The 24,232-nt window shown below is 52.7% G+C and overlaps 7 protein-coding genes across 7 annotated transcripts; 4 read left to right on the forward strand and 3 right to left on the reverse strand.

Moving 5' to 3' along the window:
• The first annotated feature begins 242 nt into the window (after positions 1-242).
• Positions 243-1,593, forward strand: BKA58DRAFT_385036 (malate dehydrogenase). The gene has a single exon (XM_046170329.1). The coding sequence runs from the start codon at positions 446-448 to the stop codon at positions 1,514-1,516; it is 1,071 nt and encodes a 356-aa protein (XP_046025270.1). The 5' UTR covers positions 243-445; the 3' UTR covers positions 1,517-1,593.
• Positions 1,594-1,599: 6 nt separating this feature from the next.
• Positions 1,600-2,809, reverse strand: BKA58DRAFT_315908 (putative oxidoreductase; the record flags this gene model as incomplete). The annotated part of the gene is made up of 2 exons (XM_046167548.1): positions 1,600-2,150; positions 2,197-2,809. 2 exons carry the CDS (start codon positions 2,807-2,809, stop codon positions 1,600-1,602), a joined length of 1,164 nt encoding a protein of 387 aa, XP_046025271.1.
• Positions 2,810-3,903: 1,094 nt separating this feature from the next.
• On the forward strand, positions 3,904-5,601 carry BKA58DRAFT_401955 (uncharacterized protein; the record flags this gene model as incomplete). The annotated part of the gene is made up of 2 exons (XM_046171696.1): positions 3,904-5,038; positions 5,153-5,601. 2 exons carry the CDS (start codon positions 3,904-3,906, stop codon positions 5,599-5,601), a joined length of 1,584 nt encoding a protein of 527 aa, XP_046025272.1.
• A 530-nt stretch (positions 5,602-6,131) lies between these two features.
• Positions 6,132-7,791, forward strand: BKA58DRAFT_439967 (Aldehyde/histidinol dehydrogenase; the record flags this gene model as incomplete). Its single annotated transcript, XM_046173716.1, has 3 exons — positions 6,132-6,502; positions 6,548-7,689; positions 7,745-7,791. The coding sequence occupies 3 exons, from the start codon at positions 6,132-6,134 to the stop codon at positions 7,789-7,791; spliced, it is 1,560 nt and encodes a 519-aa protein (XP_046025273.1).
• Positions 7,792-9,079: 1,288 nt separating this feature from the next.
• BKA58DRAFT_385045 (uncharacterized protein) lies at positions 9,080-13,204 on the reverse strand. The gene is made up of 7 exons (XM_046170330.1): positions 12,532-13,204; positions 12,343-12,368; positions 12,186-12,293; positions 11,967-12,137; positions 11,081-11,774; positions 10,897-11,034; positions 9,080-10,848 (listed from the first exon to the last, which is right to left on the reverse strand). The coding sequence occupies exons 1-7, from the start codon at positions 12,886-12,888 to the stop codon at positions 9,574-9,576; spliced, it is 2,769 nt and encodes a 922-aa protein (XP_046025274.1). The 5' UTR covers positions 12,889-13,204; the 3' UTR covers positions 9,080-9,573.
• Positions 13,205-18,755: 5,551 nt separating this feature from the next.
• BKA58DRAFT_176555 (uncharacterized protein) lies at positions 18,756-19,453 on the forward strand. The gene is made up of 2 exons (XM_046165289.1): positions 18,756-18,887; positions 18,941-19,453. Exons 1-2 carry the CDS (start codon positions 18,858-18,860, stop codon positions 19,259-19,261), a joined length of 351 nt encoding a protein of 116 aa, XP_046025275.1. The 5' UTR covers positions 18,756-18,857; the 3' UTR covers positions 19,262-19,453.
• A 26-nt stretch (positions 19,454-19,479) lies between these two features.
• BKA58DRAFT_457875 (uncharacterized protein) lies at positions 19,480-22,834 on the reverse strand (the record flags this gene model as incomplete). The annotated part of the gene is made up of 5 exons (XM_046174645.1): positions 19,480-19,958; positions 20,071-20,916; positions 21,077-21,096; positions 21,391-21,955; positions 22,183-22,834. The coding sequence occupies 5 exons, from the start codon at positions 22,832-22,834 to the stop codon at positions 19,480-19,482; spliced, it is 2,562 nt and encodes an 853-aa protein (XP_046025276.1).
• Positions 22,835-24,232: the final 1,398 nt, after the last annotated feature.

Raw genomic sequence — 24,232 nt, forward strand, 5'->3', positions numbered from 1 at the left:
CTCGCAGCATTGCTCACTGAGTGCTACCATCGTGGTTGATTTTTGACTATTGCGCTCCTCTGCGTCCAACCAGCGGTCAGCAGAAAGTCGGACACGACTTTTTCGCAATGCATGAAAGATGTCTCTCGGCATACTTGGTTCGTGCTCGCAGAAGTCTGAACTTGATTCAAGCTGGGTATCTCCCATCATGGGTTTTATGAAGTTCGATTGAGGATTGCGGGGAACAGCGGGGAAGTCCGTCCTTACTTTACTGGTCCACCACCGCTGACTCAGACAAACCCTCTAGCTATCTCCACAACTCAACGGAACGCATTAGCAATCAGATGCTTTTCCGAGAACTGTGACTCACTGTTACGCTCGTAGAATCATATAAGATACGAGACAAGCATCCCAAGCAGTCGTCCATTCCCTTCCCACCTTGGCACCTCAAACCTTCAGCCCAAACATGACAGAACCTCAAGCAGACAAGAAGTTTTACGTCAACGCTGAGGATGCACGAGATTTCGTGACCGCAGTATTAGTTGGCAATGGCGTCGCGCCTGAAAACGCCAGCATCGTTGCCCAATGCCTGGTAGCAGCCGACCTCCGCGGTGTCGACACCCACGGCATGAACAGAATTCCGTCATACATGGAGCGTGTACGTCAGGGCGTCTTGAACAGTGCGGCAACACCTACTCTTACTCAAGTAACACCAGTAGTCACCCAAGTCGACGCCAATAATGGTTTCGGCTTCCTTGCTGCAGACGCCGGCATGGCTGCGTGCATCGAATCCGCAAAGACGTATGGCATCGGTATGGCGAGCATAAAGCATTCAAACCATTTCGGTATGAGTGCCTGGGTCGTACAGAAGGCGCTCGACGCCGATATGATGAGTCTGGTGTTCACCAATTCGAGTCCTGCGCTGCCGGCCTGGGGTGGGAAGAGTAAACTGCTGGGTGTCTCGCCGATAGCATGCGGTGCACCAGGAAAGGACCAACCGTTTGTACTGGATATGGCGCCATCGATTGCGGCAAGAGGGAAAATTTACAAAGCGAAGAGAAGGGGTGAGAAGATTCCTCTGGATTGGGCGCTGGACAAAGATGGAAAGCCAACGGATGACCCAGAAGCAGCGCTCGACGGTGGTGTCATGTTGCCTATGGGCGGACCAAAGGGTTCGGGTCTGGCTGTTATGATGGACGTTTTCTCCGGTGTACTCTCCGGCTCCGCGTTCGCAGGCGATGTTACGAATCCATACGATCCCTCCAGACCATCAGACGTCGGTCACTTCCTCGTAGCGGTGAAACCAGATCTCTTCATGAGTTTGGATGACTTCAGGGAGAGGATGCAGATCTTGTATGACAGGGTCACGGGTGCCGAGAAGGCAGCGGGTGTGGAGAGAATCTTCTTTCCGGGCGAACTTGAGCAGTTGCAACAGCAGGAAAGAGAGAAGACAGGGATTCCGTTGGTGCAAGCGGAAGTTGATGCTTTGAACGCGGAAGCGGAGAGAGTCGGCGCGAAACCGTTGATTGTCAAATAAGCTTAGACGAAAACATCCTGAGGTTCTACATGATAACCTGCAGATCAATGACTCACAGTAATTGAACAAACTGATAATACCACCTACTCTTCTAGGAACCCATCAATCATCCGCGCATAGCTCGCAGCATCCTCCAAGCCCACCCACCCATCTCCTTCTTCCTTGCCTTCCGCGAACGCGAAAAGACTAGTCATGACATCTCGTCCAACTATCGGCACTTCCTTCTGCATCTCAGACCAATCCCAATCAAGATTCTCCACCTCATGAGTATCGAAATGGTGCACCTGTATCACGACTGGCCCATCTCCTTCACTCATTTGAAATACCATATTCGTGGCAGACGTGATGCTGATCTCGCCATACTCGCAGTTTATGGTCCATGTTAGAGCTGGTGTACCGGGAAACGGTTGGCCGCGGCGGAACAGGAAGGACAGAGTTGCATTTGAGGAGGTGAGGGGAGAGTGCGCTATAGTGCCACGGACCGCTAGGAAATCGGGTACGTCGGTGATTACTTCTTTAACCGTTTGCTTGGTTTGAGGGTCTTGAATGCGGATGTTGGGGCGCTGGATTTGTGTATTTGAATGAACGGACTGTGCGTCAAGTCGGCCGACAACTGAGAATACGATGTCAAGCACTGATAAGAGTTAGTAATGACTAGTAATGTGTAAAGTGATGCTCACCATGACCGACGCCGATCACAATAGCATTTCCGCCGATATCTTTTTGGGAGAAATACTTCAGACTAGTAGGCATCGTCTCCCTGTCATTTGTGCCCCCGAAAGCTCGAACGTCTGAGCTTAGCACTTTTCCAAGTCTACCGCTTCCACTATCCAAGATATCTCTTAGCTTCGCAGCTGGTGGTGTCCAGCGTCTCTGTAAACCCACAGCAACCCTTGATCCACTCTTCTTGGCTGCTTCAACAATCTCATCGATTTGCTCCCTGTTGCTGGCAATTGGCCATTCGACATAAACGTCTTTACCCGCTTTGACGCTGGGAAGAATTGTCTCGTAGTGCTTGTCCACCCGGGTGTTGCATATGACCAGATCGATCTCTGTATCAACTGCGAGATCTCCTGGTGATCCATATGCCTTGGTATGGTCCGGAAGTCCATACTTCTGGATGGCGTCCTTTGCGGCCTCGATACTGCTGTTAGACAGCGCGGTGATGGTAATCTTGGAGCGTCCAGTCTCGGTGAGCAATGCTGGGAGATGGGCTGCCGAGGCCCAGGATGAGTTTCCCGAGGAAGACAGCCCGATGAGCGCAGCACGAACTGGGAGAACCGCTGATGCCATCTTCCTCGGAAATTGAATCAAGGACAAGGCTTTTTGGAGTATCAAGTGTAAGCGTCTTGAAGTTCGATGTCGCCAGGTCTTCCGGATATTTCTACGTCTCATGAGGTGCTTTTGGATTCGCTTTTCGCTTTGTAATGCAGCACATTTATAATCTTGCATGCAGAAAGCGCGAATAGTAGGAAAGAACGCCCGACGTCTGAAATGTCAGCAAATGCGTGTAAACGACATACGGCAACAAGCAAGCCGCGCATGACATCATTTAGCAACCAGACGCAAGCACTGCACGCATGTCAGGCTTCCAACATCGCATCGCTGACGATCTTTCGGTAGACGCGCCCCTGCAACATGAGGAACGAAGACTGTGATTATCGACAAAGCCGTCCGCAGCTAAACGCGATGAACTCACACGCGTCTTAGAATGATTGACCGTAGAAGCACCGGTGAGCGAATCAACGAGTAAGCGCCAAAAGAGGGTTAGTCTCCGCGGAGGCGCCTAGCATTTGCGACTATTTATCCCGCCCCAAGGATATGCTTAGCATTACCATTCACCAGTATGGAACACGTTATTTAAGATCGTTTCAGTCAAGATGTAGCTCGTTATCTGCACCTGGGTTCCATCGCTTTTGCGACGCATAATGCGCTACACTGGGGTCGCGGGCAGGAGCCAGGCGTAAGCCTGTCGGTATCAAGCGACAGGAATCAACTAACAGTGAACAGATCCCGCCAGCCTGCTATTCCATGGCATCGGACTAGTGATGTTGTGAGTGAGTCGATCTTGGAGGCTAGAGCCCGTACCCAGGTGCCTTCACATGCAGCAGCATGGTGCTTCATTTGGCGTATACAGAGAAGCAGTGGCAGGCGGTTTTCCATACGAGTTGTGGTTGCCTGTACCCCAATGACCATTCTTGCTGTAGCAACTGCATCAATTTCGTGTGGTGCAGGACCCCCCGTGTGCCCACAGGTCTTCCTTCCACCGCTGCTATCCCACGTTGTCTTGGCAAACAAATGAGCTTCACCACCTCGCCCAACTCCCATATCCAACCACGTAGGGATACCACCGCCTCAAAGCGTCCGAAGGTAGGGTCTTAAGCAATATGGCGGAAGACGACAACTCACCTCCGATCACTATTGCATCAATGCGCGCAATTCGAGAAAAGAAGCGGCAGCTGGTAGCTCAGCCACCCCCGAGTCCCTTCGAGCTTACACATCGATTTCCTGACGCCCAGACGCCGATAGAGGAAGAGATTGGAGAAGCCGCAGGCCCTTCCCTGCATACACATCCTGGGCTGGAATGGGTCGCAGTCATCAAGCAAGAAGACGAGGAAGAATACGGGAACACTGCTGAACTTGGACATGATATCGGATGCCCTACGCTCAACGATAGACTTGTATCCGCTCATGACAAATCTGATAACAGGGATATCAGAAGCATCATCGCCGCGTTGCACCGCATAAGTGAGCCTTCGGAATTGACTAAAACGCAAGCGAAGAAATTCCGCCAGAAGAAGCAACAAGGTTTAGCTCTTCTCCAAGATGTCATGGTGCAAGGGCGGATTGAGCGAGGACTGCCAGTAACACCTTGTCTCACAAAAACCACTGCGAAGAATGCCGGCATAGCGGAAGATGAAGTCGTCGAAGAGCTTTGCAGATCATCTGGCACATTGACACCCGCAGAGCATGCTCGCTCGTTGCTCCTTCACCCAGAAGACATAACAATGGCAGATGTGCAAGCACTCGGTCAACAAGTCAAGCACATAAACAAAGCGCAGAGAAAAGTATCAAAGCTTCTTGAAACCGGTGAAAGGCGACAAGCAGGGACAAAGATGTACAGATGGCTCGAAGGCGGGGTGCAGAAGCATCTTCAGGTGCTACATGCTCAAGCACACCAGTTCGGAGCAGGTCGCCCGCTTATGAACAAGCCGGATCGAGAGGATTCAGAATCTGCATTATGCGGGGTTGTGCTCGGTAAACGCCCGGCGCCACTGTCTCAACTATTCCGCAATCGAGGCTATACTGAGAGGTTCCCTCTTGGATCGATTTCTGAGATTGGGAGCAGTGTTGCTGAAGATGCGGACCCGGCCCTAATTGCGATGTGGAAGATTGTACCTGACCTCTGGAAGGATGCTATGCAGGACATCGAGACTCAGATTGTTTTTCCAACCGTCGCCGAATATCTGGGTGTCGTTAAGCGACGCAAACTGGGCACTTTTGCGACTGCGCATGATACGAGTACCGATTACCGACCTTAGCAGTCACATGACGCCCCTGTTGTTCAGGGATTTCCCAGCTTTACTGCCTCATCCTCTCCTCTCATGAACTTCCGTATCGAGGGATTCTTGATAGGCATCGGAAAAGGTACCGTGACTGAAGAGAAGGTGCCGAGCAGTTTCTCGATCAAGGCCCAAATGGAGAATTGCGACACCGCCGTCCACGGTTCTGTGCGTAGCGACGCCTATATCACCATCTTCAAAGCCCTGAGCGCCCTGCTTTCACTTGATCGTGACATGACCAAGGTGGAAGACAGCAAGGCACATGGTTCAAAAGGCAGATGGACGTGCTTGTTCAAGAAAGCGATGAACGAGATGTGCAAGTGGCCAGCTGAAGGTGAAGCAGGACAGTACGCATGCGACTGGTGTATGAGACATCGCCGTCCTTGCGTCATCGCCATCAAGGGTGTCTCCTCAGTTGCCCCATTGGCTCCTAGTTTGAGGATGGGTCGTGGACTGGGTGAGAGGGAATACTGCGTGTTGCCCGAAGGGGCTGTCAAAGTGAAGCCAAGGTTCTTCTTGTGAAGCTTTGCGCCGCGAAGCAAACTTGTGGGGTATGCATAGTCTGCTGGGGGGACGGAAGCTGAACATCAAGCATCTAGGTATAAATAATTTAGCAGTCTTCATAGATGATACGTATCGGGAACCAGTGCGAGTTGAGCGTCCTTGTCAGGGCATGCCGGTATCAGTCTGGATGCATAGTGATGTGTAGTGATTGCCAAGGAGTCCGATCCGAGAGTAGCTTGTCAAGAAAGTCGATTCGGTCGACTTTGGAATGATGCAGGGCGAGGTACAAGGGCCGGCGGACGAACACATGGAAGATGGGGCCGCGGGAGGTTCGCGCTAGCACTAGTCAGTACTAGAGCAAGCCCCGCTCCTGAACCAACCGGATGGGACCGAGGCACAGTTGCGCGCCTGTGAAACCACGCCGTCAATACGCCCTGGACCTTATAGCCCGCCATTGGCGTCTCCTTAGCTCTTGAATCAACCTCTACGCTCCAGGCCTATCCAAGACTTTTACCATTGATCCTCCAGGACGACCATCGCAGCTCAATATGGCGGAAATAGCACCTTTCGAGCACACGCCCATGGACGACATCGCGCCCACATGCGCCAAAGTCCGCGCCAGCTTCCTCTCGCACAAGACCAAGCCGCTCGAATACCGCATCCAGCAGCTGCGCAAGCTCTACTGGGGCTTCAAGGATAATGAAGAGCTCATCAAGGAGGCGTGCAAGCGCGACCTGGGCAAGCCGTCGTTCGAGACGTACCTGACGGAGATCTCATGGTGCATGAACGACTGCATCTGGATGGCCAACAATGTCCCGCGCTTTGCAAAAGACGAGAAGGCGACGGACATTCCCTGGACCAACATGCCGCTCCGCCCGCGCATCAAGAAGGACCCATTGGGTACTGCGCTGATCATCGGGTATGTCTCGTGCGCATATTGAGCGATAGTAGCTGACGAAACCAGAGCGTACAACTTTCCCATTCAACTCACCCTCGGTCCTCTCATCGGCGCCATCGCCGCAGGATGCACTGCCGTCGTCAAGCCCTCCGAATCTGCCCCCAATGCTGCCGTCGCCATCGAGAAGATCATGCGCGACTCCCTCGACCCCGAATGCTACACGTGCATCCAGGGCGCCATCCCTGAGACAACCGCCCTACTTGACCAGAAGTGGGACAAGATCTTCTACACTGGTGGAGAGATGGTCGCCAAGATCATCGCGAAGAAGGCAGCCGAGACCCTCACACCTTTGACACTGGAGCTGGGAGGTAGGAACCCTGCTATCGTCACAAAGCATGCAGACATGAAGCTCGCTGCAAGGAGACTATTATGGGCAAAGACACTCAACGCCGGTCAGGTCTGCCTCAGCCACAACTGCACTTTCGTTGATCGTGAGATGGTTCCAGCATTCATCGAGGAGATGAAGAAGCAGCTCAAAGAGTTCTACCCAGACGGTGCTCAAAAGTCACCCGACTACGGCCGCATTGTCAACGAGCGCCAGTTCCAGCGCATGAAGAAGATGATTGACTCCAGCAACGGCAAGATTGTTTTAGGCGGTACAATGGACGAGTCCGACCTCTTCATCGAACCCACCGTTGTCCAAATCAGCGACATGAACGACAGCATGGTCACCAGCGAATCCTTCGGCCCCCTGCTTCCTATCCTCCCCGTCGCCAACCTCGACGAAGCCATCAAGATCGCAAACGAGATCCACGACACACCACTCGGCACTTATGCCTTTGGAAACAAGGCCGAGCTCGAACAGATTATGACACAAACCCGCAGCGGCGGTGCCTCCCTCAACGACGGCTTCTTCCACGGATCTATTCCCACCATGCCCTTCGGTGGTGTGGGAACAAGTGGTCAGGGCGCATACAGAGGCAAAGCGAGTTTCGACACTTTCACACATCGCAGGAGTGTTACCACGACACCAGCGTGGATTGAGGGCCTCATGGACGTCAGGTACCCACCATACACAGCTGCCAAGCAGAAGAAGTTTATCGGCATGAATGACATGAAGCCCAACTTCGATCGCCAGGGCAGGGCACTCGGATGGGGTTCGTGGTTCATGGGATTGCTAGGCGTGAAGAGTTTGGCTGCCGTTGTTGGTAAGTGACCTAGCAGTACAGTGGCAAGCGTTGTTCATCAAGCTAACAAGCACAGCGGCGGTTGCTATCAAGCTGTATCTGCAGCGGAGGTCGAAGTTGTAGAAGATGAATAATACGAGCAAGGAGGATGGGGGTCAGTATGTGACTGTAGGCAGTATACCTTTGCGATATCCATGAATTCTTCACCATTTGCAGACAGCATCTCACATCTCGACACATGTAGTCATTTTCTATATTTCGACTTTTCAAGTTCTCATCAGACCGATGAAGGTCGGTCTCACTCTCAGAAATGTCTCTCGGTGTCTAGAAACCACTGTACACCATCTAAGACATTTCTCTCCGCATTGTCTTAACATCACTAGGCCCTCCCAGACACCACCAGTCCAACCAGCAAACCATGAGTTTCACTTCCATCAACAAACTCATCAAGCTGGACATCATATATCACGCAAGCCTAAATACGGCTCTCGATTAGAACGGCCAGAACAATACTGATCAAAGAACACCCATGCATCCAAGACACACCATGACACCCTCCTTCCTCAACGGCAAAGACGCACGCTCTATGCGTCGCGACCTCTTCAGCCACGAAATCACATCGACCACCGCTTCCTATGCGACGAAACCATACCTCACACGCCTCATCGAGCCCTCACGCTACACGACCTACGCATCTGAAACCCACAGCGAACGCCTTCCTTCTTGGTTCACAGCCCGCCCCTCGCGCCACACATACACGACCAGCCACTCCGCAGCAGAAGTGGCACATAGGGGTCTCGCATACGAACTTTCCCATTCTAAAGCATACAGCTATAGTGACTACCACCCAATCCCTTACGCGGACCTGCGTGCCCGCCGTGTCAAGACTCGTGAAGCAGAGTATGCGGTTCTACTAAAGCAGAAGAACAAGGAGAAGGAGAAGGAAGAGAAAGTACGTGTACAGCGGAGAGGAGATGAATTGCTGTATGTGAGACACAAGGGGAGGGTGGGTGAGAGTGGGGGATGGAGGAAGACGGAAAGGGAGGTTGAGTGGGTTCGGGGGCGATGGTCGTGAATAAAGAGCGTGCTTGTGATTTCCTAGTTTTTTTTCATGTGTGAATTCAACAGCTGAGTTGATTATCTCCATAAGCTTATATATCGTCGTTCGTATTCGGCATCGAGTCATGTTTGAGAATATCTCCACAGGGCTTTCATGTTGGTGGAGATGTTCGCCTAAACGCACGTAAGCTCATGCATTCCTGCAGGATCCAGCACATATGTACCGCCTAGTTGGGTAAATAGAAGAAAGGGTATCGCCCTGCACTTCCAGCGAAGATCTTTCACGGTGAAAAGGTGCAGGGATGGCTAGCTAGCTGTGGCTGATCTTACCTTACGAGGTAGACGAATCAGATTGTGCAGACAGAAAAAGTCTAATTGCAATACTCTTATAATGTACACGTTTCTCATAGGCGCTGGCTCATGTAGTAGTAGAAGGAGAAGAAGAGGGTATAGTATAAGGCACAACAATGCAATTGCAAAAAGTATTCGTACATGAACCATAAATGACATGACATGACAAACCGAGACGTAAACGTAATCATGGAAGAGACATCGCGTGCGACTTAGTCTCTACCGCAGAAAGCAAGCCATGCAGCGTGAACGCGTCGAAGAACAAAGTAGCTAAACAGGGGTATCCGCCGTAAAAAACAATGGTATCGTGTCCTTCTTGCCCATACAAGCCGAAAATGCTGCGCTAGAACTAAGATGGAAAGGAAAAAAACGAAGCGAGAAGAGGGGAATATCGTAACGTGGCAGAAGCGTATGCAAAAGCAGGAAAAGTCCAAGATGCAAGAGTGCAAGCCCAGAAGGAAGAGGGAAGAAAGGGAAGAACGATCCAAGGAGAGCTTATATGCTCCAGTCTCCCCATCCCTTCTTCAAAATCGTCTCAACAGACCCCACAACCCCCTCTAACAACTCACCCAGCCCCTCACCAGACGCATCAGCCATAGCACCGCTCTGATCTTCGAGTGGAACGCCACGCAGACGTAGCTTGACCCAAAGAAGCAGGCTGATACAACCTGTCTGGCGGCGCGCATGGTCTGCAAGATATTGATGTGAGGAAGCCGTGGTATCAGACATGGCGAGCGTGTCTGTGAGGAAGGAAATCGTATTGATAATGATTTGCGCGTGAGAGAGGAGCGGGTTTTCGGGTGTGGCGGATATGATGGGGGAACGGGGTTGGCTGGTGGAGGTGGAGGTAGAAGAGGAGGTTGGTGTTGCAGAGGCCCAGGTCGTGGGTGTGAAGAGCGTTGGGGGATCGGAGTTGCTTGGTCGTCGGGTCTGTTGGCTAGCTTTCTGATGGGCGGCTTTGGCGCGGGTGGTTGCCGCGACGGTGACGATCCAGAGGACGAGAGCGGCAAAGAAGATAGACATGTCTGTGCCCATCTCTAGTGGTATTGAGTCTCTTTGTTCCGAGACGGCTTGTTGGAGGATGTCGATGGAGAGTTTGAGTGCTTCTTTTACGGGCACACCCTCGGTCTCGGATGTCGACCATAGCTGTGCGACCCATGTGCGGAGCGTTGTCTTCAACGCTGCGAAAGCTTGAGCGCTAGCGACTTTCTCTGAGAAGATCCATGTCTCGCATGCGACAGCCAACAATGCGCGAATGGGTGTTACTTGTACCAGCTTTGCCACGGATAGCATGCGCTTGGTGGCAGGTGCATCGTCAAGCAGATGCTCGAGTCTTGATGGTGTCGATGAGGAGATGTATGGTGTTGAGGTCTCTTGACGATTGTAGTGCACGGCGAGGATGACAGATGATTGGAAAGTATCAAGAGGCCCTGGCAGAGACGTGGAAGTAATCTCGTAGACGTATGATGGCGTGTAAGGGTGCTGCTGAGCAGCTGCAGCCCACTCGATGGGACCTGTCGCATCCCAAAGAGAACCGTGCGCTGGGAAGGGAATGTCGAAGTGAGTGTCGTGGATGAGAGAAAGCAGAGATTCGCGGGCGAGGAGAAGAGGTTGCTGCGACTCAAGGATGTAACAAGACAGGAACAAGCGTTGCCGGGTGGCTAGCTCGACCCAGCTAGTCCAGTGCTCAGGTGTAACGTGCTCGAGTTGAGCGAGGCTAGCTATGAGCTCTGCAGCCTTCGAAGTCGTGCTCCTGCAATCTTCAACCGCCTGGTGTTGTTAGCTGACTGCCGCTGCGTGCAACGACGCTTGACCTACCTTGTGGTATACCTTGTCGAAGCGTGCCGACAGAACCTTGGCGGCCCTACGAGCACGGTACTGAGACAGCACCTCAATGAGGAACATTGCCTGGAAATCGCATAAACGGTCCGGCTCCGTCGAAGTTTTGAGATCCCTCTGCTACAAGTCAGTTGATGGTCGTAAACCCAAGCATCTAACCTACCCATTCAAGCAATTTCAAGCATCGGTCGTGGAGGTCTCGGCCCTTTTTCTTGTCGCTCGAATCGGCCGAGTACTGGCTGCCGATAGCGACCATCGCCGCGCGCAGCATCGGCGACGGGTTCATAGAGGTAGGTCGATGGACAACGGGGAAAGTGGGATGAAAGAGCCTCCAGTAATAGTCAAGATATTGCTCAAACGGTTGGGTGTGTGCGATCGAAGCCATACCATATTGTTCTTCTCCAAAGAGCATCACCCCCTCTTCTTCGTCCCTCTGGACCAGCGTTCTTGGACCAAAGTGTCCGTACCCGGTCATTGCATCCATGCTTGTTGGTATCGACATGTTCGTCATTGGGAAGGAGCATGCGTTCATGTAGGCGAGGTTAGAGCCTGTTGCGCTCTTATCGTTCGAACACCATGTGTATGCCATGGTTGAGGTGGTGGAGGCCGGCGATCGCGATGGGTATCCCCAGGATGGGTCCATCATGGACGCGTTCGAAGGCGTGCGCGCTCGATAAGACGGGTTGCCAAAAACGGAGAAGTCGGTCGATGCGATCGGTGATGCGTACCCACTTGAAGAGGAGTACCCCGGGGTGGGACTGTATGGCTCGTGCCACAGAGCCGGTGTCATAGCTTCCATTGCTACCGACATGGAACCAGACTGGCGGCTGTAATTGGTGCGATGGTGTTTTGGCTGGCTAGAAGATCATAAGTATTTATCCAAGCAGAAAATAGGAGACGAATTGAGAGAAGAAAATAAGTGCTCGATGATGTATAATGAAACTCACTTGGGGCTGGACGTGATTTGTGGAGAAGAACGAGGAATGAGACTGGGATTTAACGAAAGACGCTGAGGCGTTCTGGGAGTACGAAACGAGGCGTGATTGTACCTTGTAAATGGTGCCGTCTCCTGCACGGGAGATACGGTCTCGTAGAAGGATGTGCTCGCGGAGTTGGTTGTCATTTCCATCATAGGCTGCTCGAGAGCGGGCAGAGACATAAGTTTTGGCTCTGGTGAGCCTTCTGGACTTTGCTCAGGAGAATCTCTCGCAGGCTCGTTGCTGTTGGAAGTCAGTATGGCTGCTGAGACCACTCTAGGTTCCGCGTACTGTCGCTCTTGATGTCTTTGGAGAAGATCAACACGGACGAAGGTCTTGCCGCATCCAGGCACTTGGCAGACAAGCGCATCTTCCTGGGCGTGATTTTTCTGGTGTCGCCTGTGTATACTGTTAGTGGTAAATCGGCTTTTAATGGAAGCCGTCTGACCTCAGGTGCTCCGCGCGGGTGTAAGACTGATGGTCCGTTAGCAAGGTTTCCTGCAGAAGTGACTGAGATGCATAGCGTTGACGTAGATACGTCTACGTGTGATGAGATGCGATACCACAGTGGCGGCCCATGCACAGGCAGCCACATACATCGTAGGGCTGGAAGAGGTATAAAATCGAAATGACTTACTCTTCCACAGTTCTCGCAGTTGTGGACTTTAAGTCCTTTCTTTGCTTTGCTGATACGCCCAGTCCGGGTGTAATGGATGTTGTTGTGAGATGACATGTTCGTAGGGCTCAAGCCTAGCTGTTCTTCAGAGCGGGGGGAACCGGTGTGGGGGCCGGACGGCGCTTGTTTGGTGGTTCCAGGACGACGGCGAGGGCTGGCAGCCTTGGATCCTTTAGGTAGATCCTTAGATGACTGTGATGTCTTGCGGTAGTCGACACGAGGTGGTGATGATTGATGAATGGTGCTGCCTGTTGGTTGCTGATGCTGGTGTGCGTTCAAGTCCAATGGGAGGCCTCCGGTCTCACTTGGTTCGGACATGACTGAGGGACGAGGCGATCGATGGTATATATCTAAGTTGGAGAACAACGGGGGTCAGAGGCCCAAGTGGGGATGTGGATAATGTGTGCTAAACGTTCCAGATTTGGTGGTACGATAGACGGCTATGAGCTAGTGGTCATGTCTTGGACGAGTCGGTGCTTTCCCACGGGATGATGATAGGCAGCCGGGGGACGGAAGTTTGAATTAAGGAACAGCCGCCAGGGGAGAAGACTTAACGTGGTGTGTAGTAGACCTAATTGGGAATGAAAGCCGGACCAAAACAAGGTATTTGCGACGATTGTAGAGTGAATTTGCTGCGCCCGGATGGGTTTGTGGATGGAGAGACTGTAAATATCTGTGGGCTGTGCCTGAGCCAACCCCGAACGAGGAGGGTACTCGAGTATGGGGGTTGGAAAATGACGAGGGTCATAGACGCTGCAAGCCGACATGTGCAGGGTATAGACATGGAGCTTTCCAGGGTGTCCACCATAGGCAGTGCATTGGCCGATCTTACAGCAAGTCGATGGCTTGAGCCCACGGGCATGGCTGCGGGCGTGCAGGCGAACGGTTCCGTCAGTCACACTGAGCAACAGGGCGTCCGCGCACCAAAATTGGGACATGGCCGGGATGCGAGTGGACAGCCAAAGGGCACCGCTAGGCCAGGCTGCGGACCGTTCCCGCCTCAAACTTCACGCTGGCTGCTAAGAGGAGCGTGGCTTGGGAGAGCCATGAGGGACCCGAAATAGAGACTCGCGTCGAGCATGACCGTGCTCAGCCCTCCTGCAACGGCGCCCATGCTGCTGCTTACAACACGGTGCAGCATCGCACCATGTTGTCATCACAACGACATACGATGTGCCTTGCAGAGAAGCTTGTCGAAGGATGCTGAGCCATCGCGTCGTTGCAGGCGTCGGGTTTGCGATGCTCGCCCCTGCAGAGTAGGATATGTCCGACAGTTTCGCGGTGCCCTGCGCGCTCATTGGTGGACATGGCATTGTTAGGTGCACTGAGCGGCAGATGTGTAGTCTCGCCTGTCAAAGCCCACCAGCCCTACCAGGGATCCATGCGCCAGACACCTTACAGCACGCAGGACAACTGCAATGTATCTCGTCGCCGAATAACAAGTCGGCGATGGTGTAGACGGCGAGAGCTGTAACACACGCTTCGTGGCCGACCGCCTCGCACCCATCGGCTTGCTGTGTTCATTCGTCAAGGTGCAAATGTCCAAGGCGTAAGCACGGTAAGCAGTCCCTCCGCGAGGACATGAAGCGGCTTCAGATGGTCCCGCAGTCCCTGACCCTCACCCAATCTCCACACGGCAGCCCGCTATGGGCGTAGGGCTACTCGTGAGGCGGGGGGCCTGATGGTTTAGTGCCTCCGCTCGCGCAAAGCTTGGGAACACGTCGACCAAGCTTCCTCAGCCTTCAAGGCACAAGGCAAATGAAAAGGCGCCGGACGACGGCATCCACTTTTGCATTGATTTGCACTGGCTCGCACAGGCATGGGGATTTGATGAGCATCGACGCGCTTTGCTCGGCACACAGGACGACTGCATCACGCACGTCACAGCCTTCACCGGTTTTCAGGGCTCAAGCTCCTGCATTTGCACATCTGAGGATTGCAGCTTAGAACCCCATACAGACAGCCCCAGCCGGCGGAGCCGCCTTCATATTGACGATGGCGGTCGCCTTGCACATGGGACGGCCAGCTTCTTGCGCGTTTGGGCGCTGGCGAGCCTGATTGTCGGGCCAGGACCGCTGTCTGTTTCATGAGGGCTCAGCTCCTCCGCAACCGAGACGATGGTTAAAGGCAGGGATCCTAGTAAGCATTCTGCAGTCGGACCAGGGCAGACGAATGGTGACCCATGGAGTAGGGTAAGGTGACCAGAGCTGTTAGTCCGTAGCCGGCGCGTATTTCAGGCGCAATCGATGCTCGCGCGGCCCATGAACTAGGCAATGCTCAATCGGCGGCTCTCGCGACTCCATGAACGACAACCTTGTGCGTTAGCTAGAGCTGGCCCATGGCATTTGCTGTTTTGGTTCAAGCGCTGGGTGGGCGGGTCGGCTTTGGCACGCACGATCTTTGCGCGAGGCTGCCAGCCGGCAGAGATCGCCTAATAGCACCACTTCAGCTTAGTATGGTGGGAAATGAACCGCAACGTCCCGCATGCTATACCTCTGTCCCTTGAACGTGTAAAGCGACATGAAACTGAAGCGGTGAGAGCTTTACCGAATGTGTGAGGATAATGACATTGTCTGCTCAATGGGGGCGTAAGACGCAATATAGCCGGTAATCTTGATGGATAGGGAGCTCAATCCAGCGGCCTGTTCCTCGCTTCGGCACGTGTCTGCGTTGGATGCCGTCGAGCTCTTGCAGCTTGGGTCGCGTCGGCTGATGAGCGCGTCTAGGGTGTAGAGAAGATCAAGCGAGATGACTTGACTTGACTTGACCTGCAGCTTGCAGATGGAGCCCCTCTCCGCGGCGCTGGTGTTTGTTGACAGGCGACGGCCTACAAGCTTTCAAGGTTGATAGTTCAATAGCCGTAAGGCTAGACACTCGATTTCGTCCGACAAAGACCTGTGCGCTAAGACATGACCAATCCAGGGCTCTGTAACGTACGACAGAGCCAGTGATCACCGTTGGCCCGCCCGGAAAGGTTCAAAGCGCGATGGGGTTAGTGCTGGATGTTGAGAAATGAGAGGCACGTGCTGGCCAGCCGACTTAGCTTCGTCACAACCATGCGTTTGTTGTCCAAGCAGCAAGGTCAAGGGAGGGCTGCATCGCGTGGAGCATCTCGGGTGGGTCACAATGAGACATTCAAGGATGGAGGTCGAGAGCTCTTTGCCGCGACCCGCTGATGGCGCGATTCAGGCGATTGCTCGGGCTGGACTGGCTCTCCCTTTCCTGAGGTCGTGGAAACACCGAAGTCAGCCCGCCGGTACTTACCATGGGGACAGATCTACGACGAATGGGTTTCCGTTTTGGAAATTATGGAGATGCCGCATTGCCAGTCCTCAGATCATCGGCATGTTATCGCAAATGCTGCCCAGGTGGTGTCGCGCTCGCCGGAATGACGTACCCGGACAACAGCCTCTTTAGGTAGACTCGACGTCGGCGTCCCCGCAAACAGGTCGCCGGGAAGAAGAGGCAGGAATCACACGGCAGGATAATTCCAGTAGGATCACCTTACGCTGCAGATAATGTCCGTCACAACGGGCATGGCTTGATCGAAGGATGCAATCACAGCAGGGCACGTGCGGGCCCCACTCCCTGTCGCGAAAGCTATCTGATTCGGTTGGGTAGCTGATCCTTCGTCGACTACACCCACTCTCTGTCGCTTACATGGCATGCATCGGTCAATATTGCGATATGCAACGAGTGCGTCTGGGCAGCATCCTCTGTCTCTTTCATCTGTACATACGCTACCTCATCGTGCGCCAAACCATCACAGTCTGACCGCCACGGCATGGCTGTACCTCTATCTTCCATCTTGCGCGGGGCAGCTGCACTAGATGCAGGCCCAGACGAGACTAGCGGGGCTCCTTCCCGTGCCTAAAAGTAGCTCCACCCACATGACTAGCCTCCCGGCTAATCCTCCATGAGGCTGAACCGACAAAGTCTGCCTCGCCAAAACTGTCATCACCAGCAGCACATCATCGCGACTTCTTCATCACTCGTCGCAATGACGGCATCGTCTTCGCTAGCAATCAACTTTTGAATCCCGATCGCGTTATGCATCGGCCAGAGGAAGGTTTGCAGGCAGCCATGTGCTATCGCAGCCTGGCTTGCTCCCACATGTGCCTGGCTCCGCCATGCCCAGAATACTGAGCGTCCACATGCCCTCCGAGTTTGCTGCCTTCTTTTCGACGTGCCTCTCGTGTTGCGACACCGGCACCTACGGATTTGTACATCGCACATCCTCGCTTTCTGATCCTCTCCCCATTGGACGGATGAGGTAAGCCTTCAGCAAGTCCCCCACCCCCACCCAACCTGTAAGCGCCGCCCAGCAAGCCACCACTCACTCACTGTCCCCATCTCTTCATCGGATCTCTTGCTCGGGAGAAAGAGCCTCAGGCTGACCACATGACTCAGCCCTATGAGAAGCTTCTAAATAGAGGGATTGGCTGTGGCGATGCTTTGCGTGCTTGTCAATTTACACATTTCATTTCTCGTAGGCTCAGCTCACTAGTTCCTTTTTGGATTCGCGAGCTGCTTGAAGCACTCCCTACTGCTACCACTTGCTACATTGCCGCCTTACTACTGCAGCTTACCTTTTTTTCGATAAATAAACAGCTACTTGCAAGCGAGTTGTGATAAATCGCTTGCTGCGACAGCCACTCTGGCTAGTTGTTAGTACTGGAACCAACACTACTACATTCTTGATAACCAATCCTAGGGTTGAGAGCCGGCGCTTAGAAGTACCTCCGGCCGAAGTGCCGGCCAACAAGACATACTGAAACTCTCAAATGCACTAACAGCGGTTGCAGATATGGTCGTTGAAATGCGCAGGTCAACGTAATCCCAACACGGCCTTGTAAGAGCGGATACGGCGGGGCAAGACATGATACTTTGGACTGATCATTCGGTTCATCGGCTACATATACGGCCATACAGAGAACCAGGCCTTCCAGACGTTACATCCCGCGAGATGAAGTCGCTTATGTCTCTGGAAGGCGTTGCGAACCCGTGTTACAGAGTGAGACAACATACCTCACTGCGTAATTGCTATCAAAGGCTGCAGTAACGGCCATCACATGGTGTGACTATTGAACGACAAGCGCGCTAATGCATCGCAAGCAATACACTTATGCAGCAACGCGGCGATGCAAAGGTGTTTCATAACCAACACCGTACTACCATCTAGTATGACCGTCGGTTAGAGGAAAGGCTGCGAGACCCATCACCTAAACCCCCGCATCCTACGGCTCGAGACTCTGCGGCGCAACCATATAGGCGCGGTGAAGTGCGTCAAGACTTCTGATCTGACAGGTTGTAACTGCGGCGTAGCTATCTGGCCTCAACCCTCAGGTCCTATCCCGTCATCGCAAGTCAGGCACAGGCACACGGGCGTAACTGTGCCTCTACGGGAACGTCCGCCACAGTGAGACGCTGCGTTCCGAACCTTCTCACGCCGTGCCTCATGCGAACTGGCCGCCGCTGCCGCTCTTTGCGTCTTGTTGGGCGTGTGCCGCAGTGGGACCGACGGTTCCTTTCACACATCTCTGCGGCGTTGCGGCACAGTAGAGCTCGCCCTCCCGCCCAGCGTTACGTGGATGTGAGAGACGGCGAATGTGGTCACCTGGACTCTTCAGTAAGCTCTTTCATGACACATTTCACTGGGCGAAGTGAGAACGGACGGCCCTACTCCGGTATCGAGTAGATAGACTTTTCTTCTTGCCACGTTGCTTTGGACTTGACGTAAGAGTTGTGGGCTCTCAGGGTTTGGTGGGCGAGTTGGAAGGATCTCTGATTCACGCGCCGAACTCTTGTTTTCTTCGGATCGACACAACTGACGTAGTGGATGCGTATCCCGTTCTTCGAATCACGGCGATCTTATTGAGATGATACAGGTGTGTGAGACTGTCGTGCCGGCTCTAGGAAGTGGGCTCGAGCCAAAGAATCCATTATTGAGAATGGGTACATGGACTTCTCGAGCTTTGAGCATCTGCCGCAGTGCAGATCCGTTGTATTGTACCTTGGCCATGAACAGGCCTCAAGATACGTTTTCTAGTCACTTTGATGAACATATTCACATCTCTAGGTAAAGTAACGCCGGGATGTGTCGTGTCGTTGAACCTTCACACACAAACAGTGCTGCGCTACATAAAGTCTGCATGATGAGTCTATCCTCTCTACCTCGCATGTCACATCTTTTGCATCATACAAAACTCTAGTTCTGCTTTGCTAAGGACTAGCGATACTCGGTCGTACTGAACTGAACACTCTGCACAGTATTGTTGGCAGAAACTATGGCCTTTACGCGCTCAATCTTCGCGATGGTAAATATCCAAAGAGACCCTGATAACGAAGTTACCAACTAACAGCCCTGCAGCTCTTCTTTACGCTATGCCTCGCAATACAGGCCAGTCCCGTCTCCGCTACCCTTTCTGCTCGATACAAATCCCCCTTCTCAGCCTTTCTCCTCCCCCGTGAAGGCGACAACAACGACAACGATTTCACAGATTCACAAAAAGCGGGCTTGTATGCGGTCATCTTTCTCAGCGTGACGATACTGTGGCTGTGGTTCGTCATGGGGATCACAGTTGCGATCTTGCGGAAAACGAACGATAAGACGTTTTGGGTGAACTTCAAGGATGGACTGCTGTTCAAGAAGGATGTGGGTTATTTGTCAGGGGGTGTCGCGGATGAGTAGCTGCTTGGTGGGAGGGCGAGGAACAAGATTGCATGTATTGTGAGATAACGAGAAGTGATCTTATCTTCTTCTGCGATGATTGTGATACCTCTCATTCGAAAACATCCTTCATGAATGGATGTCACAGAGTACCCACATCGTGAGTGGCTTGCTGTTAGCGTCACGCCATCACAGCACCAGTGAATACAGTGCATAATCTTCTCCTCTAAACCCTACGACTAATCCACCTCATCATCGATGACAGGTCTACTACGCCGCAGTGAGCAAATCTCCTGACGGCAAATAGGACACTTGTTTGCGTATGCGTCAATGCCGTTGATCAAGGTCGCTAAGCAGGCATAGTGATACATATGTCTACCAGTGCAACGCGCGCGTATAGTCATTTGCGGATCTAGCCCTTGAAGTAAAAAGTGTGTATCGCCGCAGATTGCGCAACTAGTGTTTGGCTCGATATCATCTGCTGTATTTACCGGCGTAGAGCAGATCAACGGACTCCGTCGCGGACTATCCGGCTCCCTACTCACATCCTCCATCAAGCTAGGCGCATCCTCCACGAGCGTTGGAATAATCAGCTCGTCATAGTAGAAATGGTACCCATCCTTGTCTGTCCATCCGTGAGGAACAAAATTAGCAAGCGGCATCGGGCTGGCAGCGAAGAAACTTTGCAATCGAAACGGACTGCGCATGACCTTGGTCACTGCAACATCGATCTCGACGTAACGGAACTGGCTATGAACCTCAAGACTGAAGGCATTTTTCACGCAATGCGCCATCTAGTGATGTAGACGCCAGGCCAACTCCTGACGTACGGGAGTTATTCTCGCGATATAATATGCTTGGTGCAACAGTGAACGTGCCAACGCTGTTACATCGAGGTGCGCCAAATTTACACCTCAGAGCCAGAGCAACCTTGCTGAAAAGCTCTGAAACGATAGAACGAGCGTAAATGATTGCTGTCGTGCAAAAGTGGCGGACCTTATCCTCCGTAAGCGTGAAGCCACAAAAGCGGAGGAAAGCGGCCGCATGTACAGAGATTTCCGAGAGCACAGCCATCGTGTTTGTAATCTTTTCCGGGTTTATAGTGTGGATTTGTTTGCGCAGAGTTTCGATCAAATATGTCTCTGGATCTCGGTGTATGGCTATTCTTTCTTCGTATTCGATGATCCGCTCTCCGCATCGTGGCTGCAGTCTTGTGATATAGTCTAATAGTTCTTCGAAGCCTCCATATTGCTCTAGAGTGTTCAGCGTAAAACCTGACTGCTCGCCAATGTAATATACGTAGTCTTTACCGATTCTCGCTAGTGTTGGAGTGCCGCCTTCCGGTATGTTGCAGATGAGTTCGACGGCGACGTCATGGTGGGAGGGTAGCTCTTCAAGAGTGTTGGTATCAGGGTGCTGCGTATGGAGCCACCTGCGGAGGTTGCGCCATCCTTCAGGTATGCCAGTGTTGTTGAGGGGTGCTACAAAGGGATCAGTGCGATACTGTGAGGCGTAGTCAACGAACATTTGGTAGACTTGCAGGACTTTGTTACCTTCTTCTGGGGTCCTTGTATGGGATTGTAGGATGTGGAACAGTATAGTTAAAGAGGATAGAGGTGTGCTCGTCGCCATGGTCGTGGATTCGTCTTTGGTGTAGCCTACGTTGGAGTGAATGGCTTGGTTTGAACAGGTATAAAACATATGTAGTCATTGAAATGATGTTGCAGATTGAGATGTTAACATATATGGAATGACACATAAGTACGCTCACAGTGCTATGGGGTTTCACTTTGCATTGTAGTAGCACTGAGCCACAAAGTTGATGAAAATACGTACGTTTTTGAACCGACAGGAGACTAATCTACTTCGCAGTATACGCTGTCGCATCGGTTGACACAAAGCGCAAGAAGCCGCTCATGTCTTCTGCAACCTCAATGACATAGACGACTCGATACTTTGACAAATGAGCGGAATCGCAAGTATTTCATGCACGTTGTCGCATCGAATCGTCCCTTCTTCAGTCTGTCATCACCACATCTCCGTATCTGTCTTGAAGGAAGCGCTCCACCACTACCTGCTCTTGTGCATCCCACGCCTGCAGACTATCAATCTCATCCCCGTCTTTGAGCCGCCTCGGCCGTCGATCTCACACTGGCCGCCGGCAATTAGGACAAAAGTTCGAGAACTTGGCAAGACAGTTGATCAGGGTACCGAGGCAGCCGTAATGAAATGCGTGCCCGCAGTCAATCTTGACAGGAATTTCGACGTGGGCTCGCTCGTGGACGTTGAGGGTGTCGCGGCAAATGGAGCAGTCTCCTTCCGGGATATCAGAGGCATCGGCTACGGCAAGTGCGTAGTCTTCCACCTGGAGCGAAGGGCTTACGGGGTTAAAGCAGACATCTGGAAGGTCATCTAGACCAAATTTGCTGTCGCTGTCGCTGTCGCTGTCGATTTCGTACCCGTAACGTCCCATGTCAGTGACCCATACCCATGTATCGTCTTTCCCCGCCATGGGGTCGAGCAAGCGATCGAACCCGAGCGAAGATAGTGCCAGCTGCACACGATGGGTGAATTCTGGGTCGTGCGCACTGGCGGCCTGTGCGCTATCCACGAGCATTTTGAACATGTCCCAAGAAAGTCCAGTGTACAGTGGTCGGCCCAACAGGGATGCAAAAGCCCCTATCAACAGCCTCAATGTACCGCGGACATTACAAGCTGCAAGTTGACGCTGTGTCGCTAAACTTCTCGGTGAAAACGGATAGCTTACTTTGGAGTGATGCTCATGTAAGAAACATCGCTTGATGATAGACTGTGCTAAACAATCGCGTCCTGGACTGACATGGCAAAGGTAGCAAGCATTATCTCGATCGCATCGTGGTCATGGCGGACTGCGGTTAAAGCTCTCATCAAGTCGGGAATCTTGTCGGCGCCCAAGGACTGACGTGCGTTGAGCTGGCGTTGAAAGCTGTCGTGAATATCCTCGTAGCGCGGCTGGGAGTTGAGTATGTTCATGATACGTTCTTCGAGCTGGACGGACATGTTGATGAGGGTATCGCACAGTAGGACGACAATGTGATCGACCCTTAGACTTTGGGACTCGGTATCTGATTCCCAGAACCGCTTGTCGTATCTGACTGGGTCCTGATGAACAATGGAATTGAATGTGGCGGAGAACTCGACCCAGAGTGCTGGAAGATTTAGCAGTTCTATCTGAGATGACCATTCTAGCCAGTTGTCGGATGCGTTCTGGCTGATGATCAAGCGCAAAGCTGTCGGGTCGACGGACTGCGCGGCAAGGTGGTATTCCACAAACTTCCAGGTAATAAACAGCAGGCGCCTGGAATATTTGTTTGTGCTTCCATTTGCCCGAGTAGAAGCGGTACATAATTGCCAAAATACACCATCAGTTCGAGAACCGGGAAAGTCGCTGTTGTTTCCGTTGTCGCGCGCAAGGTTTCCTGTCGAGTGATGTAGTCGTGTTCCTGCGTTTTGAGGTGGGCGAGCAAAAGAAGTATCCTCGGAGCGCGGTCGGAGCGCGGGAAATATCGTTGCGGGGGAGCAAACGGTAGTCCAACTTCGCATGGCGCGTTCCATCTTAGGGAGCGCAGATGACTATTGTGTACCGTTTCACTTTCACTCGCTGCGCCCTGGTGATAGCCCAGAGGAATACAGAGGTCCGACATGTGTCACAAGCTATACGCTGGAGTGGATGAATGTCAACGCCTAGAGCTTCTGACTTTTTGCATCATGTCGCCGGAGCCATGGTTTGGTCATCGCCCACTGCCGCTAATACAATTCATAAGGTAGGTTTTCAATAACGAGCCGGCCGTGAGTCTCAAGAGATCCTACCTTGTGGTACGAAGGGAGTGTGTCGAAAGAGTATTATTGCGGGTTCCAGATCTGGTATGGTATCGACAGTTGCGCTTGGGCTGAGTGGCCACGACTGCGGACCGGGTGACTCTTCGTGATTTTGAGACTAATACATAGTCTTCGTTACCTCCCGAAGCTCTGCGCTGGTCCCGTACCTTCGTCCAAACTCATCGATGGTGTTGTTTGAAGGTGATGAGATCCGAAGGGTTGGCGAAGTCAGGAAGATAACATCGCCCACGCAGCGACAGACGAAAGCGCAGATACATTTCGAACGGAACAGTGTGAATATTTCGTGCCGGCTCCCGCTAAAAAGCAAAAGTTCCCGCGAGCTGCGGTCGTCGCTGAACTTGGGAAGTTCAAGGGACTCTGAAACTCCCCATAAAAAGCTCCTGTATTAGATTGCCAGGGGCACGCAAGCTTGGTAGATCCCCACGTGTACAGCGCGATAAGGTGACGCGCTCAATGACTACCAAAATCCCTCTGCACAAGCGGTCTGTGATGCGTGCATCAGAGTCAGCTCCCTTAGCTCAACCTGCCGCCCAGGCTCTTGCCCTTGTCATGACCAATGTGAGAGTCGTGATCTGTACCTGGGAAGGTGAAAAGATTGCGATTGGTGCCATCAGGCATATATAGAGCTCAACATTTCTTTTGCGCAGTGGCTTCCTCCCATATCACTACGCCATCACGAGCGAAAGCGCCACATTGTCTCGTTTCCGATTTAAGGTTGACGCTAGCGTCGATGATCGTCGTTGGCTACGGGGCTCCGCGGTAGCGCAGTGACGTCGCCGGTGAAGACCTTTCCCCTTCTGCCACCAGGCAAGCGAAACGGCAGACCACCTAACGCCATCGAGCAAGAACGCGGGATTTGAACTTTCGCATCATTTCCTGGCCAGAATCCGATCGCATCGCGAGACGCAGAGCCGCCGATCTCAATCAGCCGGATCGCCGCTGCGAATCTACCCGAACCGTATCTCCATGTATCGAGCACTAGCAAACTGCGGATTTCCGATCCGATCCTGGTTGGCATCAAGGCACATCATGGCACATTGGCGACTGTGCCAAGGTGATATTACCTGCAGCATGCTGACGTCGGTCATATCGCCAGCACATTGTAGAGTATGC

Source organism: Alternaria rosae (assembly GCF_020736505.1).
Source record: "Alternaria rosae strain MPI-PUGE-AT-0040 chromosome Unknown BKA58scaffold_5, whole genome shotgun sequence".
Lineage (NCBI taxonomy): Eukaryota > Fungi > Ascomycota > Dothideomycetes > Pleosporales > Pleosporaceae > Alternaria > Alternaria rosae.

Excerpts from the sequence above, each read along its gene's own strand:
- BKA58DRAFT_385045 (XM_046170330.1), bottom strand. The coding sequence starts at position 12,888 with ATGTCCGAACCAAGTGAGACCGGAGGCCTCCCATTGGACTTGAACGCA. Across the intron at positions 12,294-12,342 it reads ACCCGCGCGGAGCACCTGAG|GCGACACCAGAAAAATCACG; the intron begins GTCAGACGGCTT and ends CAGTATACACAG. Across the intron at positions 12,138-12,185 it reads CAAAGACATCAAGAGCGACA|CAACGAGCCTGCGAGAGATT; the intron begins GTACGCGGAACC and ends GACTTCCAACAG.
- BKA58DRAFT_385036 (XM_046170329.1), top strand. The coding sequence starts at position 446 with ATGACAGAACCTCAAGCAGACAAGAAGTTTTACGTCAACGCTGAGGAT.
- BKA58DRAFT_176555 (XM_046165289.1), top strand. The coding sequence starts at position 18,858 with ATGGCCTTTACGCGCTCAATCTTCGCGATG. Across the intron at positions 18,888-18,940 it reads CGCGCTCAATCTTCGCGATG|CTCTTCTTTACGCTATGCCT; the intron begins GTAAATATCCAA and ends ACAGCCCTGCAG.